General features: G+C 40.9%; 1 protein-coding gene across 4 annotated transcripts in view; it reads left to right on the forward strand.

The window, feature by feature from the left end:
• LOC126251358 (puromycin-sensitive aminopeptidase) overlaps positions 1-20,023 on the forward strand; it is a 142,136-nt gene that overhangs the window by 22,186 nt on the left and 99,927 nt on the right. For all 4 annotated transcript variants that reach the window (XM_049951736.1, XM_049951734.1, XM_049951737.1 and 1 more), the window contains exons 5-6: positions 15,683-15,831; positions 16,124-16,288. In XM_049951736.1, the coding sequence (XP_049807693.1) occupies positions 15,683-15,831; positions 16,124-16,288 (314 nt within the window). The remainder of the gene's footprint in view (positions 1-15,682; positions 15,832-16,123; positions 16,289-20,023) is intronic.

Raw genomic sequence — 20,023 nt, forward strand, 5'->3', positions numbered from 1 at the left:
AGGAAAACATACATGAAAGTGTTGTGTGCTGCTAAGAGGGCTCACAACTCCAAACTGGTGCCGAGTACTGAAAACAAAAACAAAGAAGTCTGGAAGATTGTAAAACAGGAAACCGGCAACAGAAAGATGAATGTGTCAAACATAAAAATAAAAAAGAAGGGATTCTAATAAAAGATCCAAAATATTTGGCAAACTATGTAAATAATTATTTCAGCAGTATAGGTATAAAATTACAGCAAAAATTGCTAAAAGTACCTCAGATCACAAAGCTAAACAAAAGTGTACCACATTCAATGGTATTACTGCCCACAACAAAGGAAGAAGTCTACAAAGTAGTTTGCAAACTCCACAAAGTATAAAGAATGGGCATACAATATTGTTTGCAGATGACTCTAATGTGCTAATCATTGAGACATGACATGTAGATCTAAGATAGAAAGCTGAAGAAACACTAAAAAGTGTATATGAGTGGGCAGCTAACAACAAAGTCGTGCTTAATATTAAGAAAACAAGTGCTATGAACTTTTACATTAACAAAAAACCATATTATAATAACCTGAAGTTAGGTAACGAAACCGTACAATGGGTGGAAAGCACACAATTTCTTGGCATAAGTTGATAGTCAGTTGACATGGGAAGACCACGGGTTGGGTTGTTTCGGGGAGAAGACCAGACACCGAGGTCATCGGTCTCATCGGATTAGGGAAGGACGGGGAAGGAAGTCGGCCGTGCCCTTTCAAAGGAACCATCCTGGCATTTTCCTAGAGCGATTTAGGGATATCACAAGAAACCCACATCAGGATGGCCGGACGCGGGACTGAACCGTCGTCCTCTCGAATGCGAGTCCAGTGTGCTAGCCACTGCGCCACCTCGCTCGGTGGGAAGACTGTGTAAAAAATACTTTGTAACAGAATCTCTACAGCATGCTATGCCCTCAGAGTTCTTACTTCAGCATGTGATATTTCATGTATTAGATCAGTATACTTTGCGTATATCCATTCTGTTATTAGTTTGGGATAATATTCTGGGGAGTGAACAGGAAAAATATTGAAGCTATATTCAAAGTGCAGAAAAGAGCACTACGTATAATGACCAAGAGTGGCAGCATGGCTCACTACCTTGAACTTTTTAAAATGCTGCAAATCTTAACTGTCCCATGTGAATATATTTTTCAGAACGTTATGTACATTTAAAAAAAATAATGGACGCTATGTTAGCAATGGTTCTGTACATGGTTACGAAACTAGGAACTGCAATAATTTGCATCTGGATAGAAAAGTTGCTATTCAATAGCGGCAAGGCCTTGGAATTAGGGATGTTTGTGTAGGAGGTGGCATCATTAGTGATGAGCAGGGTGGAGGATATGGTTGATGTCTATAAGGAGGAGGCTAGGTTACAGGTAATCTGCTGAAGGTCTTGGTCGGTGAGAACAGAGATTCTCTCTGAGAAGGCACAGAAATTGGCCATAATGGAGTGTACTGGATGGTTGGGTTTACAGAGTTTTAAGAAGCATTTAGTAGGTTGGAGTGCAGGGAGATGATAGGGATAAGAAGAGGTGACTGCTTCGCAGCCTACACCATTTGGATCATTCCTACCAATACTAGCTTTTCTGAATTGCGTAGGTTGGAACTCTCACTGCAGTAAATTTATTTTTATTTATTTATTTAGAGATATCAGTCTTCTGACTGGTTTGATGTGGCCCACCACGAATTCCTTTCTTGTGTCAACCTCTTCATCTCAGAGTAGCACTTGCAGTGTATGTCCTCGAATTAAGGCCTGTGATGGATACTAGTGGACTTATTTTGGCCAGGAAAGCCTTTTTGTCAGTGCTAGTCTGCTTTTGATGTCCTTGCTCTGTTTGTCATTGGTTATTTTGCTGCCTAGATAGCAGAATCCTTTAACTTCTGCTTCATGACAATCAGTCTTGATGTTTAGATTCTCGATGTTCTCATTTCGCTACTTCTCATTACTTTCATCTTTCTTTGATTTACTATGTCGGTATTCTTTACTCATTTGAGTAAAGGGTAGCAATGTCATCAGTGAATCATATCACTGATATCCTTTCATTTCGAATTGTAACCCCACTCCTGAACCGTTCTTTCATTTCCATCATTGCTTCTTCAATATATGGATTGAACAGTAGGGGTGAAAGACTACATCCGTGTCTTACACCCTTCTTAACTTGAGCACTTTGTTCTTGGCCATCCACACTTACTGTTCCCTCTTGGCTCTTGTACATATTGAATATTATCCATCTCTCTCTATAGCTTACTCCTATTTTTCTCAGAAGTCCGATCATCTTGCAACATTTTACATTGTCGAACGCTTTTTTTCAGGTTGACAAATCCTATGAACACCGCAACCTCAGAATTTCCTCTCTGGTGCCTTTACCTTTTTTAAAGTCAAACTGATTGTCATCTAACACATCCTCAATTTTCTTTTCCATTCTTCTGTATATTATTCTTGTCAGCAACTTGGATGTACCAACTCTTAAGCTGATTGTGCGGTAATTCTCGTACTTGTCAGCTCCTGCAGTCTTCGGAATTGTTTGGATGATATTTTTCTGATAGTCACACAGTTTGCTTCCAGGCTCATACATTCTACACACCAACATGAATAATTGTTTTGTAGCCACTTCCCCCCATGATTTTAAAAATTCTTATGGAATGTTATCTATCCCCGCTGCCTTATGTAATCCTCCAAAGCTCTTTTAAATTCTGATTCTAATATTAGATCCCACAACTATCTCCTGTTTCGTCATCTATCACATCAGCCAAATCTTCTCCCTCATAGAGGCGTTTCCTGTACTCATTCCACCTGTGCTCTCTCTCTCCTCAGCATTTAACAGCCCCGAAATTCCCTTTCCACTTTTAATATTACTACCCTTGCTTTTAATTTCACTGAATGTTGTTTTTACTTTCCTATATGCTGAGTCAGTCCTTCTGACAGTCATTTCTTTTTCGAGTTCTTCACATTTTTCATGCAGCCATTTTGTCTTAGCTTCCCTGCACTTCCTATTTACTTCATTCCTCAGTGACTTTTATTTCTGTATTCCTGAATTTCAATGAAAAATTTTGTACTTCCTTCTTTCATTGATCAACTGAAATACTACTTCTGTTATCTATGGTTTCTTCACAGTTACCTTCTTTGTACCTATGTTTTTCTTTCAAACTTTTGTGATTGCCCTTTTTAGAGGTGTCCGCTCCTCTTCAACTGTACTGCCTACTGAGCTATTCCTTTTCGCTGTATCTATAGCCTTAGAAAACTTCAGGCTTATCTCATCATTCCTTATTATTTCAGTATCCCACTTCATTGTGTATTGATTCTTCCTGACTAATCTCTTAAACTTCAGCCTACTCTTCATCACATTGTGATCTGAGTCTATATTTGCTCCTGGGTATGTTTTACAATCCAGTATGTGGTTTAGGAATCTCTGTCTGATCATGATGTAATGTAATTGAAATCTTCCCGTGTCACCCAGCCTTTTCCATGTATCCCTCCCCTCTTTCGGTTCTTGAGCAGATTATTTGCTATTACTAGCTGAAATGTATTACAGAACTCAATTAATCTTTCTCCTCTCTCATTCCTTGTTCCAAGCCCACATTCCCCTTTAACCATTTCTTCTGCTCCTTCCCCTAAATTAGCAGTCCAGTCCCCTTGACTATTAGATTTGCATCTCCCTGTATGTACTATATTACCCTCTCAATATCTTCATATTCTCTCTCTCTCTCTCTCTCACACACAATCTTCAGCTTGCGATGTCAGTATGTCTACCTGAACTATCGTTACTGGTATTGGTTTGCTGTCAGTTGTGATAAGAACAACCCAATCACTGAACCTTACACAGTTACACACTCTCTGTCCTACCTTCCTATTCATAACGAATCCTACTCCCATTATACCATTTTCTGCAGCTGTTGATACTAGCCTATACTCAACAGACACACAAATTCGGGACCTTTGCCTTTCACGGGGAACTGCTCTACCATCCGAGCTACCCAAGCACAGCTCCCGCCCTGCCCTCGCAGCTTTACTTCTGCCAGTACCTCGTCTCCTACCTTCCAGACTTCACAGAAGCTCTCCAGCAAATCTTGCAGAACTAAGGCAAAGGTCCCGAGTTAGTCTTGGTCCAGTACACAGTTTGAATCTGCCACTGTAGAGTGAAAAGCTCACTCTGGAAACATCCCCCAGGCTGTGGCTAAGCCATGTCTCCGCAGTATCCTTTCTTCCAGGAGTGCTAGTTCTTCTAGGTTCGCAGGAGAGCTTCTGTGAAATTTGGAAGGTAGGAGACGAGGTACTGGCAGAAGTAAAGCTACGAGGGTGGGACGTGAGTCGTGCTTGAGTAGCTCAGATGGTAGTGCACTTACCCACGAAAGGCAAAGGTTCCAAGTTCAAGTCTTGGTCCGGCACACAGTTTTAATCTGCCAGGAAGTTTCATATCAGTGCACACTCCGCTGCAGAGTAAAAGTCTCACTCTACCTGTTACTCATCTGACCAGAAATCCTTGTCTTCTTCCCATTTCTCTTCTCTGACCCATACTGTCTCTAAATTGAACCTTTGCTTTTGCCTTTTCACATTTTCTATCTTTCGACATTCTGCGCCACAATTCGTAGAATGTTATCCTTTTGTTGGTTATTGAATCTCTTTATTGCGGTCACCTCCCCTTTGGCAGTGCCCTCCCAAAGGTCTGAATGGGGTACTATTCTGGAATCTTTTGCCAATCGTGAGATCATCACGACACTTTCTCAGTCACAGGCCACATGTCCTGTGCATACAAGTTGTGTCTTTAATGCAGTGGTTTCCATTGCCTTCTGCATCCTCATGCCATTAATCATTGCTGATTCTTATGCCTTTAGGGGCATGTACCTCTGTCTGCCTCTCCGCCCTCTTTGACAAGACCGATGGCAGAGTGAGGGTGATTCCTTATGCCGGAAGCCGTAGGCCTTCATTGCTGATTATTAATCAAAATTTAAGCAGTGGCAGGTTTCAAACCCAAGATCGAGGATGTTTTGATTACGAATCAAAGACGCTACCCCTAGACCATGGGTATATCCTACATTCCCGTAACCTTCCTGTCCTCAGCCTTGGTTAGTCCCAGTCCTTCACCCACCTGTCCCCTTTCCTGATCCCACTCCAGCATTACACAACTTTCTAGTCCTCCAACGCGTCCACTTTTTTTCCTCTCTAAGTATCTCCTTTTCCACTCCTCTTCCCTCAAACCTCCTGACTGCATCTAACAGCCTTACCCTGCCCCACAACATCCCTGCAAGTTCCCACAAGCAGCACCACACCTTCCCACACCTCTACCCTGCTAACTCTCCCCACCCCATCTCCTCCTCATCCCGTCACCCTTGGATTCCTTCTCCCATCAGGTGCAGCAGTTGCTGTGCACAGTCTGGTGTCAGTGGCCAAACACACAATGTGTGTGTGTGTGTGTGTGTGTGTGTGTGTGTGTGTGTGTGTGTGTGTGTGTGTTGCTGGTGGTTGCGGCCTTGGAATATATATAGTCTACAGCCCTCAGCTAGTTGCTTACATTCCATTACTGTTACATTTCTGAGATGCAGCTGATGTGGCACAGGCTGTGAAGCTCTAGAACCTTTCTCCCCTTTTACACTAAGAAACATTACGCTACATTATAAAAGTTAAAAAGTAATTTTGCAATAAAATATGCTATAGCTGTGTTATTTTAACTACCACTTTAGTCTATTGTTATCTAAACCTGAGTATTTGGTCTTTGGGCAAAGGAGGGAACATAATTTTGTTTTCTTGTCATTTAGGTAGTGTTGTAATTGTGTGTGTTGGTAAGGTGTTGACACCTAACTGTTGGGATATGAGCACCACATGAATATGATCATCACAGAACAATCCAGTTTCACTTGCAGTTACTACCGGAAGATCCTACACTCCTTATTTCACATCTTCGTATTTAATAACAATTTTGTCTGAGACTTTGTTTACAAGGTCAGTGATTTTCCACTATTTTTTAGTTATCTTACAGCTGCACACAAATCAGGTGTGTGTGGAATATTGATCTGTCTAGGGGTGTTAAGTAACGCACAGTGGAAGACAGTGTGGTCTGGAGATTCGTCACATTCACAGATGTCTCTCGCCTGAGCTTGAGTGATGTACAATGAGTGGCATAAGGAGCGTGTCAAAAGATGTATCGTGCCATGTGCGGAATTGACATGGCGTATTTTCAAGCTCTTCTGAAGTTTGGGAAGAGAGTGTAAATTTGTTGGTCCTTATCAGTGTTGTTCCATTGACTCTGCCAGCCATCAACCCTCCCAAGTTTTTAACTGGAATTTGTTGGTGGTCCTAATACCAGTTATCTTCTGGGCTTCTCTTATAGTTAATGCCCTTTGCTAGTATACAGCAGCATTGTAGCTAATGCTAGATTTGTCCAGTATATTCCAAGAACCATATAATGACTTGACTGGAGTAGTTTGAAACATGCCTGATAAGTTTGCTATCACACGTCTTTGTGCTCCACATGCTGCTGTGCTGTCACTGGAAGCAGAGTTTGTGTTTTCACATGCTGGCTCCAAAATCAATTATGACTGTTATTATGACTTATGGCAGTTGGTGGTAGCTTGAGAGTATGGTTCCTGTGCCCATTATCTTGTGCATTGTTTTATTACCCATATCCATTACTAATGGTAAGTGATCACTGTAACTAAGTTTCTCAATTATTTGTAGTCCAAGGTGTCTGCAGGTCGTTTTTATAGCTGTGATTATGTTCCATGGATTAGATATAGCATTTCTAGTTACTGAAAATCTATCTTTAAACAGAACGTAGGCAGTTTGGTGTGCTGCTTCATTCATGAGCTTGTTTCTTTCGCATTGTTTGTTCATATGTTTCAGCACACTACAGGGCACTATTCTCAAGATAGGCTCTTGAGATTGCAGAAACTACTGCTAGAAGAGTGCCAGTGTGCACTACAATCCTGTCAGTGTCCCCATCCATCAAACTGTGCAGGCAGTCTATCACTTGTCCACAACTGGACCTCTGTGACCAATCTTTCATGATAGGTTTAATCACTTTCTGGTTTCCCGCAGGTCACTCAGTCACGTGCCCCTCACAGTAATCATGAATGCTGTGATAGATCTACCTGTGTAGAGATGCCTCTGATGTCAGTTATAATTACTGTTGTGTGTTTCAAGCATTTTGTTCACCATTTAGAGTGCCTCACTTATGGCATTATCTATAGGTTGAGGCGTCGGAAATATGAATTGATGCCAGCTAAGGGTATGTTTCCAGGGCTCTTGGGTGTTCAGCCGGATGCGATCGTTGAAGTCCCACGATATTTCGGCAAATAACCTTTCCGCCATCATCATGTGGTTCTAATGGAGTGGTTTGTGTGCTCATTATCAGCATTATTTATGTCCGTCAGTCGGGCTTTGATTCCCTGCGCCGACCTCTGATTGCGTCGCGCCGGGTGGTGGAAGATGCAAAAGCCTGTGGAGTGTCCGCAGCGGCCGTCATGGAAGGGTCTTGTGTTCACTTGAAGCGTAACTCCTTGATGGAGCTAAGTAAGGGTTTCCATGCCTTGCTCAGTTGGAAACCTGTGTATCGGTTTATGAGATTGTCTGTTACATGAATTTAAATGGCCTCCTTTGAAGATTCTGTCCCACTAAAGCTAGTAGGGGCCAGAATCTTGGTCTCTTTGTATTTTGTGGTGTGTCCTGTTTCCAAGCAGTGTTCTGCCAGTGCGATTTGTTGGGCTGGCCTAGGCACGTGTGACATTGTTGTTCTTTGCAGTGGTCTTTGACTGTTCGAATTGTGTGACCGATGTAGGATTTGCTGCAACCACATGGAATATTATATACGCCCACATTCTTGAGGCCAAATCTGTCTCTCACTGTCCCCAGTAAGGCACGTATGTTGGATAGTGGTCGGTAGACTGTGTCAATTTTGTGTTGTTTTAGCAGTCTCCCAATTTTTGTTGTCATGTCGCCTGCATACGGTAGAAAGGCAAAGCATTGTTCTTCATCTTTAGACTATTCTTCATCTGGGTTCAATCCGTATTCTAGTCTTGCTCTCATGCTTCCAGTCTTGCACCACATTGGTCTTTCCCTTGTGATCAGCTGAGGTGCAAGACCTGTTCCATACACCCAGTCACCATCTCCTACTGCAGTTGTCACAGACATTTCTTACCCAATAAAAGGCAAGACCATACGTGAAAGCAGCCATGTTGTATAATGGCTATGCTGCAATTACTGTACAGCATTCTAGGTGAGCATGACTAGTAACCAACTATCTACTTGCGTGGATGGCCACTGCCAAGCTGTGGCAAACCGCAAATTTGACCATCCAGTTACCAAACTCGCAGCACACTGCGACAAATGACTTCAACGGCTGCTTCACTGTGCGGGACATTTTGATAGTCCCTTCCAGAACAAATTTCTCCAAAGCACCCACATGGAAATTGTCTTTCCAGCCCATCCTGCACTCTTGCAATCCCCCTGGCCTAAACCTCTGCTGATCTATTCCCAATGCCTCATCTTACCTTTTTCATTCTCTCTCCTGTCCACACCACTTGTCCTCTGTGATAATGCACTGACTTCTCGCACCTCCCTCCCAAACAGGCATATCTCCCTGCATCTCTTTTTGCTCTACCCTCTGTACTCTTTATCGTTTTGTGCAGCTGCTGAGTCATCTGTTTGAAAACCTGTGGCTCTTTCTTGCTGTGCCCTTTTTGCATCCTTACATGTCCCCTCCTCACCTCTCATCAGCTCAGGCAGCTGCTTTCAGTAATCAAGCCTTGCTGTGAGCATGGGAGTGTGAATTTGCACGTGTGCATAGTTGTGTGTTTGAATGTGTGTTCTTGATGAGCTAGTGCTCCAAAGCTAGTGTGAATGCTTGTTTTCTGTTACGCGTTTCTGTGCTCAGTGCATAAACCTACTGTAGGCGAGTGGTTGCCTTTCTCTTACTTTTTGTGATAGCCTTCACTGTATGTGGAATGGTGGGTAATAATTAATAAGGATGTTTGTTCTATTTTGTTACTTGAAATGTTTGGTAGTCATGTGTAATTTTTAGATACTCCATCCTTTTCAGTGGTCAGAAAACTGTTTGGGTGGACAACCAGTAAGTCATGGAGAACATACTGCCCATAATCTTCATTCCACAGGGCAGCTTCTCACCTTATCTAAACTGAAATAAAATGTTCTAACACTCTAAGAATAATGCAAAGGAGTCAGGAACCATGATGATCAACAGAAGTCTACTGTTGTTTAAAGAAACGGTGTATTATGATTAATGTTCACATGCACAAGTATGAAAATCATTAAAGCTTGTCTATCATAATCAGCACTTGAAAAAGTTCAGAGATGATATTACTGTTTGTTTCCATTTACAAAAAGTAGTTGCTTGCCTTAAAAGTGAAGAATAATTTCGGACACTTGACATGCAGTTTTCCTTAATATAGCAGGCTGGTCACGAAACAGAACACAAAGAATGAAGCATGGGTTTTCCAGATAAAATCTTAATCCAAATAAGTTCACTTTTACACAGTTTCACCAGTTACATGTAAAATATACGTTTGGACTGAAACACAATAATGTCTGCCATTATTAACACCGTACAAGGCTTAAGCGGACACGATCAGATTCACAGTGGAGCATAGTACATTCCCATTTGACAGGCAACAACCAAATGACTTCTCAGGTGCAGACACATTGTTACCTATATACTGACAGAAAAAAAAAAATCGCTACACCGAGAAGGAATTCTGCGAGATAAACGAAAGTTGGATTGCACGTTTCTACTCTTAAAGATGTCTTTTCCAATTTCGCACCAGCCCCATAAGAGTGGCGCAAATAGTGCCACTACGAGGATGCAGATCAAATTTGCTTGAAATACACGCTAATGGGATGTGGTGAGTTGATGTTAATCAAGAATACCTTTTAGGTGACAAAGACACCATTATCAATACCCCACTGAGTTTGAATGAAGTTGACTAATAGGGCTATGAGAAGCTGGATTTTCCTTCTGCTGTAGTGCAGAAAGACTTGTCAGGAATGTAGTCACTGTACACAATTACTGGCAGTAATGGTCACCAGAATGTAAAGTTGCGAGAAGACCGGACTCTGGATGGCCATGTGTGACACTCCTGTGAGGAGAGACCATCACGTTCGGTGTGTAACTGTGGCGCATTGTACTGCACCTGCAGCAGGAATTTGAGCAGCAGTTGATGTCACAGTGACACAGCACAGTTAAAAATCGGTTACCGAGGACAGCTCCGAGCCAGAAGCCTTGTAGTGTGCATTCCACTGACCCCAAACCACTACCATTCACCAGTTGAGGAGCGTGCGATTTTTTTATGGCAGTAGAAACACTCTCATAGTTATCCTATGTACTCTGACTGCAAATTTGTATGTCAGTCTGTTGATTCGACCTGTTGAATTGCTCACTCATAAATAGCATTCCAAGGGGTGTTGCCAACAGGATAATCCTCATCCCCATACCACTGTTGTAACTCGTCATGCTCTAGAGAGTGTCGACATGTTGCCTTGGCCTGCTTGATCACCAGATCTGTCTCCAGGCAAACATATGTGCGACACGGTTGAAAGACAACTCTAGTGGCATCCACAGCCAGCATTAACCATCCATGTATTGACCAACCAAGTACAACAGTCATGTAACCCCATCCCACAAACTGACATCTGGCACCTGTACAACACAATACATGCATGTTTGCACCCTTGCATTTAACATTCTGGCAGTTACATCATTATTAATGTACAGCATTTCACATTTGCAATGGCTTGTCTCACACTTACCACTAACCTGGAATCTTGCAGTGTTAATCACTTAAATATGTTACCTAGACAAATGTATTCCCGAAATTATTTTTCGATGTTGTGGTTTCTTTTTCGTCAGTGTACATGCTTGGTGCGGATGGCGAATGGAATACTTGCTCCAAAACTGCTTCTAGTGTTGGCAGCAGTTGCCAGTCAGCATCCTTTATGATTACAAAATTTTTTAAGTTGTTGATGAAGACTAGCAGTGATCTCAGTTTTTCCATAAGTTTCTCTGTGCTTTATGTACAATCCTTAGCCTGATAGTTCTTAAATTTTTAACTCCAGAATTTTCCTAACGGAACTGACGGTAGGTGGTCGCTTCTGGGCTGTCTGTTTTAATTCTGTACTTTCAGAATTTGCAAGACTGATGACCTCAGAAGTTAAGTCGCATAGTGCTCAGAGCCATTTGAACCAGAATTTGCAATATTATCTTGAAACGTGGTGCAGCTTCATTATTACTTACAATGCATATAGTGCTATCATCTTGGCTTTGTAGCTTAATAACAAAATTTTTAATATAATTCATTTTGCAAAATTTAGATACAAAACTGGGTTTTTCTTTAATAATTCAAAAAGTAGACAGGATATTTTCGTGGAAACTTCTATCATATATTTTTATGATAAACTGAATCTCGTTACAGAAGATGGCTCTGTAACTTTAATATTACACACCTCTAATACTTAAAAAAAATTGAAATAATTCAAAGTTAATTGAAAACCTATGTCATATGCAAGCTAAGCTTGTGGGTTGCACTGTTGAATTTGACCATAAATGGCCCCCATGCAGTGCCCTCAACACATTGCAAGTGTCAGTCGTGGTCGTAATTGTATTATGTGTAGTTGTGGTTGCATTATGTTGGAGCTAAGATAATTCAAATGTGGACAAATTGTTGGTGCTCGTATGGTGGATGCTTCTGTGAAGAAAGTAGCCAAAATGTTTGGTATTTTAAGAGGTTCCGTATCAAAGATTTGTAATGCGTGAAGTGGAAGTGGAAGTGGAAGAACATCATCCGCTAAGCCACAGTGCGGACAAAAGTGTCTGTGGAGTGATTAATGAAAAAAGAGACGACAGGTGCTAAAGTCATTGTAGAACTGAACATCATACTTGTGAACCCTGGCAGCACGAAAATGGCATTAAGGAAGCTCCATAAGCGGAGAATTTCAGGGTGAGCTGGAATTCCAGAACCTCTAGTCAGTTATGCAAATGCCCATAATTGAAAAATGTGGTGCTGAAGCCATAAAACCTAGACTGTGGACCAATGGAAGAAAGTCATTTGGTCGAATGAGTTTCCAACTTCTGGCAGAAATTCTGTCCAGGCACTGACAACCTTGCCATTCAGTGCCCGTACACCCCAAAAACTTCAGTTTAAGTCTGAAGAGTGAAACATGGCGGGGATTCAGTGAGGATTTAGGTAGCCATATTATGGTATTACATAGCTTCATGGTTACTCTGCAAGGTCACATTACTGCCGAGGAAGGATTACATGATCATTTTGCCCGATTAGGTCCATCCAGTGATACAGTGTTTGTTCATCAGTGGTGGTGGTATGTTCCAAGACAACACCTCCCCTGTTCACATAGCACACAACATCCAGGATTGGTTTTGTGAGCACGAGGGTAAACAGAAGAACCTCTTCACAAGTCACCAGATCTCATTATTAGTAAGCCATTGTGGTCTACTTTGAAGAGAAGTGTATGCAATCACCATCCATTTTCATCAACATTACCTCAAATGGCATGCAGCAAAAATAAACCTTAAATCTTTCTGTACTAGCTCTTGATTTCTCTTTTTCACAGTCTTTGGTTTGGTTTCCACATAATATTATGTATGTGATGGTGCCAGTTTGCTATTTGTAATTGTAATCCCCACGTATTTAGCTGAATTGACAGCCTTTATATTGTAATGTTTAAAGCTTTCTCTGCGTACTGATTGTTCCATAAAAACACGGGAGAACTGCCGGATATCAGTAACTTCCTGCCACGATATTTCGGCGCAGAGTCTTCTGGCCATCTTCAAGTGAATGCCACTGCAGTAATACTGGCGAGTACGCGCTGGGCTCCGCTATTTAAAGCCTTCTGAGGTGACATTGCGCATGCGCTGCTCAGCGTGCGCTTTCATAACGGCTCCGTGCGCTGCACCTCGCGCCCTCCACTGTGAAAGCCTGGCGTATCGGTGTCAGGTCGATTTCCATCTTTATGCAGATAACTACATCGACTACGAAGTTTCTCTATAACAGGATTCCAAGCAGAGTCCAGCTGATAACCGCTATCTCGATTGATGAGAGTCTCGTTGTCATACAATCTTATTTCCACAGATTCATTGATAATCGAGCTCCAAAAGTTTGATGTATGGGCCAAAATTTTTGTGTCGTCGTAATTCATGGAATGGTCTGTGGAAATACAATGTTCGGCGATTGTGGACTTGGTGGGTTGGAGAAGGCGAGTATGCCGTTGGTGTTCCACGATGCGTTCCTGCACAGTTCGTGTTGTTTGCCCTATTTGCCGCATTCACACGGAATTTTGTAAACACCTGGTTTACGCAGGCCCAGGTCGTCTTTAACGGATCCCACCAGTGATGAAATTTTGGAAGGAGGGCGAAAGATGACTCTCACTTGATACTTTCTCAATATTCTGTCTATCTGTGAAGAAATATTCCCAGTAAATGGTAGATAAAGTCGACCTGAAGGCCTCTTCCTCTTCCTTGTTCTGTCGTTTGTACGTCACATGAACTCCATACCTGAAAACATAAAAAGTTTACCATGGATATAGAGAGAGATGGTTGTCTGCCATTTTTAGACGGCTTGGTGCGACTGAAGAGTGACGGCACACTTGGTCACTCGGTGTACAGAAAGCCCACTCATACAGACCTGTATCTACAAGCTACTAGTTGCCACCATCCAGCACAAACAATGGGCATTCTCAAAACCTTGGTCCACCGTGCCCATACTATCTCTGACGCCGACAGTCTTCAAGCGGAACTGGAACACCTGCAAAAAGTATTTTTGAAGAATGGCTTTTCACCTAGGCAAGTGAGCAGAGTGATGAAGACATACAAACGACGGAACAAGGAAGAGGAAGAGGCCTTCAGGTCGACTGTTTATCTACCATTTATTGGGAATATTTCTTCACAGATAGGCAGAATATTGAGAAAGTATCAAGTGAGAGTCATCTTTCGCCCTCCTTCCAAAATTTCATCACTGGTGGGATCCGTTAAAGACAACCTGGGCCTGCGTAAACCAGGTGTTTACAAAATTCCGTGTGAATGCGGCAAATCATATATAGGGCAAACAACACGAACTGTGCAGGAACGCATTGTGGAACACCAACGGCATACTCGCCTTCTCCAACCCACCAAGTCCGCAATCGCCGAACATTGTATTTCCACAGACCATTCCATGAATTACGACGACACAAAAATTTTGGCCCATACATCAAACTTTTGGAGCTCGATTATCAATGACTCTGTGGAAATAAGATTGTCTGACAACGAGACTCTCATCAATCGAGACAGCGGTCATCAGCTGAACTCTGCTTGGAATCCTGTTATAGAGAAACTTCGTAGTCGACGTAGTTATCTGCATAAAGATGGAAATCGACCTGACACCGATACGCCAGGCTTTCACAGTGGAGGGCGTGAGGCGCAGCGCACGGAGCCTTTATGAACGCGCATGCTGAGCAGCGCATGCGCAATGTCACCTCAGAAGGCTTTAAATAGCGGAGCTCAGCGCGTACTCGCCAGTATTACTACAGTGGCATTCACCTGAAGATGGGCAGAAGACTCTGCGCCGAAATGTCGTGGCAGGAAGTTACTGATATCCGGCAGTTCTCCCGTGTTTTTATGGAACAGCCTTTATATTTTTATGTTTATCAACTAGCTGAAATTTAATGGATTCCTTTTAGTACTCATGTGAATGACTTAACACTTCTGATTATTTGTGGACAGTTGCCCCTTTTTACACCATACAGATATCTTGCCTAAATCATTTTGCAATTGGTTTTGATTTTCTGATGGCTTTACAAGATGGTAAATGACAGAATTGAGTGTAAACAGTCTAAGATGGCTACTCAGATTGTCTTCCATATCACTTACATAGATTAGAAATGGCAGAAGGTCTACATCACTTCCATGGAGAAGTATCACTTTTCTTTTACTTGACGACTTTCCATCAGTTACTTCAAACTGTGGCGTTCCTGACAATAAACCATGAATCCAGTCTTAGATTTTATGCAAGCAATTTGATTAGAAGCTGCTTGTGAGGAACAGTATCAAAAGTCTTTTGGAAATCTAGAAATATAGAAACAATATCAGATCCCGTGTCAATAGCATTCGTTACTTCGTGAGAATGAAGATTTTGTTGCAGTGCACAGAAACAATACTTTCTGAAACCGTGCTGGTTGTGTAGATAGGTTTGATCTGGAAAAGAAAGTCTGGTGTTGACATGTTGGCATGAAAGGTGATTACACTAGCCCTAACATACGTAAGAGATTTGTTAATCTCATGAGAAATGAGGATAAAAATCTAAGAAAAATGAAGAAAAAAAAACTATGGTGTAATGCAGACAGAAATTGTCTGGTGTATGTCACTGTCAACTTTGTTTTCATTTGTTCTAATAGTGTCAATTCTGATCTGTGATTCTGAATGAAATTTTCCTCTGGTTGTTTTAGATCTATAACTGCTGCCTTTCATATCTGAGAATAGTAAGCACTTATTGAATTTGACTGAAGCTTCATTTTTGTATCCTCTTAAGATTTTAATGTGTGTTGAATGCTGCAGAGCTTCCACATTATTAACTGAATTAAATGTAGTGCAGGGTTTACTACAATACAATTAAAGATATATTATTCACAAAATTTGTAAGCTAAATACAATTTTTTATTTCAGGAGCTATGGAGAATTGGGGATTAGTGACATATAGAGAGACATGTTTGCTTGTTGATCCCGAGAATACATCAGCTGTAAGAAAACAGTGGATTGCTTTAGTTGTGGGTCATGAACTTGCGCACCAGTGGTTTGGAAATCTTGTGACAATGGTAATTATGTATGATGGATTCGATTAAAATATTATCAGTTAGTGTCCTACCTCCTGAAAACTTCCCAAGATTGTTTTTTTCCGTAATTGTCTCTTGCAGCTATTAAATAGTACTTCTATATTGAACTGTCATACATTTAGTTTTTCCATTTTATTGTAATAAAATATTTTGAAATAATTCAAGCAACGAATCATTGTTTCTTCCACATTCATTTGAAGATTTAATTATGTTTTTACTAATCTCCTTTCATTTCTCACTGATTATTTCTACTTCTTGAATATTTCCTTTCTAGGAATGGTGGACACATCTGTGGCTGAATGAAGGATATGCATCGTTTGTTGAATTTCTCTGTGTTGCACATTTATTTCCTGAGTATGACATATGGACGCAGTTTGTAACAGATACTTACATCAGAGCATTGGAACTGGATTGTCTTAAGAACAGCCACCCGATTGAGGTAAGATTTCGAAACCAGTGCCTCTAGTTTGCATTTAAACTGTACTTGAACAAAGCTGCTCAATAAGTGCTAAGCTTGCCCAACTGCTGATCTGGATTCACTGATACAGTCAACAGACTTTGTGAAAAATGCTCAGGAAGTGTAGGTCTGTATGTAAAGCTGTATTTCGTAAAGCAGAATTAAGTGGCAGGCTGTGAGTAGTTGGTATGAGAAATGTGTGTTGCAAAAGGTGTAATTCTATTTCCTGTTCATGTGAGAGTATATACCATATATACACATGTAGACAATGGCCTCTGTGTGTGTGTGTGTGTGTGTGTGTGTGTGTGTGTGTGTGTGTGTGAATAAGTGTGGTAAGAAAGTCCTTGGCCGAAAGCTCAAAATTTTAGCAGTCTGTTTTCATTGTGCCTGTCTGGGACTTAATGCATCCTCTGTATGGTGAGTAGCACTCTATCCTTTCCATATATATATGAGAAAAGTCGGGTCATGTCTTTGAGAAATCATTTGTAACCTCCTTTCTAAGTGTGTCAGTTAATATTTTCTTTCTTTGAATCCATCCAGCTTTCTTTTCCAGATTAGCTTGGTAGCAATCAAAAGATAAAAACACTTTTAAATATTACATTGACTACTTTAGAAACTTCACAAAGTCTGCATAACCATAAAGGACAACAGTAATTAAGTTCTCTTAGGTATATAATTTAGGGTAAACTTTAATTCAGTGTTTGATTTCTTAAGGAGCAGTTGATCAGTAGGATATTCCTTGTGCTATTTCAGGTAGTGAATGGTAGGCAGCAGTGACTCTTTAGTTTGTAACTGGAGCAGCCTTTGCAGCAAGAATTGATACTGCATGCTAGTTCTCTTGTGGTCACTTGTATTTACCATTAAGCCCGAGTTTTGGGGGCTCTTGGCTGTCGAACGTATATGATACACTGGCAGCCAGGCTCTGGTAACCTGTTACAATCTTCCCCATTGATGCTGTGGGAGCATTTAATTATTTAAGTGGCTTCTCTTATTTATCATCGATGGATCTGTGGCTGTCAGGCAAGCACAAGAGTTTCCTGAAAATTTATATATCGGCCACAGACCTGGTGATGTTTGGCTATTGCTGATTTGCTGTGTTGGCCTAGTCAGAACAGCCTATTGCACTTGAACAATCGTTAATATATTATAGAACATCAAATGAGTGTAGTATTTGGCTAAGAGATAGTCTGTGCATAATGTAAGATAATGAGACACGATACGGCCATAAACCATAGGTTATTAAACATCTGAGTGCAAAGTGTTTGAACTGTAATGTCAATGTAGACTGCATCATTGACAATAGCCGACTTTTGACAACCAGTTTTCAGCCAGATGCAATGGAGGCCAGTTACCAGTGGCATTTTAGTGCAGTTAAGTGCATTTACATTATACAGTACATGGTGACTTTCTGAACATTACATGTGAAAAACTTGTACCTAATTCATGTGCAGCATGTCACAATCTTAACACTTTCTGAACATTACATGTGAAAAACTTGTACCTATTTAATGTGCAGCATGTCACAATCTTAACATTGGCGACAATCCACAGTGCTGGAATTTTGTCACTGTTTAAATGACAATCATCAGTTGCTTTCATTAATACTATTCACTGACAAAGCCATGTTTATACAGAATGGAATTAATGACACAGATAGTAATCACCAATGCTTGCAGGAAAATCCGCACGCTTCAGTATAAACCAACTATGAAGTTCATTTTTTAATTAATATTTGGTGCGACATGATCGGTAACATACAAATAGGCAATCATTTCTGAAGAGCGAATGATGGGACAGAATTACTTACATTCTATGGAAAATTCATTGTTGAACAACTAGAGGACAATCTTCTTACCACATGAGCTGAGCTGCCATGTACTTCTAGCATGATGGAGCCCCTCCACGTTTACCAGACATGCCAGGAAGCATCTCAAAAGCACCCTAATCGCTGGATTGGTTGTGGTTGTACAGTTAATTGGCCACCCATATTGGCAGACCTTACACCATTAGATTTTTGCATATTGGGTTGTATGAAGACTGAAGTGCACAAAAAAGTGAATATGCGAGATGCCTTGGTCGGTCACATCGTGGATGCTGCTGCCCTTGTTAGGGTATGTGCAGGGGCAGTCACCAGGAAATGGTCAGATTTGTCACACCAAAACATGTATTAATTTTTTACCATTGTTTTTCTTACTGTTGTTAGTTAACTCTGAATAAGGCCCACACACAAAATTGTAGCTGCTTACATGAGCTGGAAGTAACCCAAACATAACAACAAAATCAGCTGTTTCTCTTGCTTAGTGCTTGCAGTGAAGACTGGCCACCTCTGGAAAACGTGAGTCGCTAGCTGTTGGTATGGTGAATGTTGCACACATGGTTGGAAAATGCGGCCATCGTACCACAGCATTCACTAAAGAGGAATATTGCTGCAAGGTTTTGGGGAAAAAGGAAAATTAATGTTTGATTCTTTGGGATGTACTTTATTTTAATTTCTGGTACGTATTTTGAAAAAGTATCATCCTGATACTAGTTAGTTGGGAAAGATATTATGTAGATCTACATCTATACTGCACAAGCCACTTTATGCTGAACATTCAATCTCCCCTCGCAGGTGATGGTGAATCATGTAAATGTTTTGCTGCTTGCTATGAAGACTGTGACGAGCGAAATGGTAGTTGAATTTCTGGCCGTGCATGTAAATAGTGCAGACATATGGCTAGAAACAACAGAAACATTTGTTATTGTAGATTGTAAATCCACAGACAGCGAAGAAACTGAAGAAAGTTGTAGTCATGAAGATTGTATGAGCGATAGTGCCTTGTATAAAGTTATCTCCAAAAGCAACACCAGAAACTAAAATTACCGTATCGGGCAACAAAATAAATGCGGTGATAATTGGTTGAACGAAAGTGTTAAGAAATGCCTGTGTGTCATTACTGTTCAAAATAATCATCACTTTGTATGTTCTGAACGTGAATTGTATGGATGGAAAAATGAAGTCACTGGATGACATAAGAGTCAGCTGGAAATTGCAATGGAGTTAAATGCGCAACTTTTTGAGCTATTTACCGAAGCCAGCATTACAACTTTACACGACTGGGCATTAGGTATTGCCAATGCGATGGGCGTTAAAGAATTTTACAGCTTTTGAAAGTTGGATTAATCACTTCAAAAGATCACATAAACTTGTGGCAAGAAAAATAACAAATTTTGATTCGGGTGAAGTGATTTGAACCAAAATGATTGAAATTCTTATTGCATATGCAAAACATAAGATCGCAATTTTTAGTGACTCTTTAAGTTTACAATTCAGATCAGTCCGGTCTTAAAAAAATGCATGCTGAAAACACATTGTCATTTAAAGGGGAAAAACGTACAGAGGCAACTGCACAGTCCATGACTACACTCACACATTCATACAGTATAATGCCTGTAATTAGTCTGGATGATTCATTTCTGTCTAAACTGTATGTATTTCTTCAAGAATCAAGCAGACACTGTGGACAATGTGTCAAAAGAACAGTGTTCTACTCAGGTAATCTTGTGGTAGACGCATCGAAGTCAGGGGAATAATGGGAAATGAAAATGTTAAATCTTTCGTGCATCACGCTTTTCTTCCATTCTGCGAGAAAAAAAAATCTCTTCTCCTTCTAGGTTCATGGTCAGATCATAAAAGTTTTAAAAGCTATATTTCAAGTTCATCCTGACAAGGAAGTA

Source organism: Schistocerca nitens, chromosome 4 (genome assembly GCF_023898315.1).
Source record: "Schistocerca nitens isolate TAMUIC-IGC-003100 chromosome 4, iqSchNite1.1, whole genome shotgun sequence".
In the NCBI taxonomy this organism is placed as follows: domain Eukaryota; kingdom Metazoa; phylum Arthropoda; class Insecta; order Orthoptera; family Acrididae; genus Schistocerca; species Schistocerca nitens.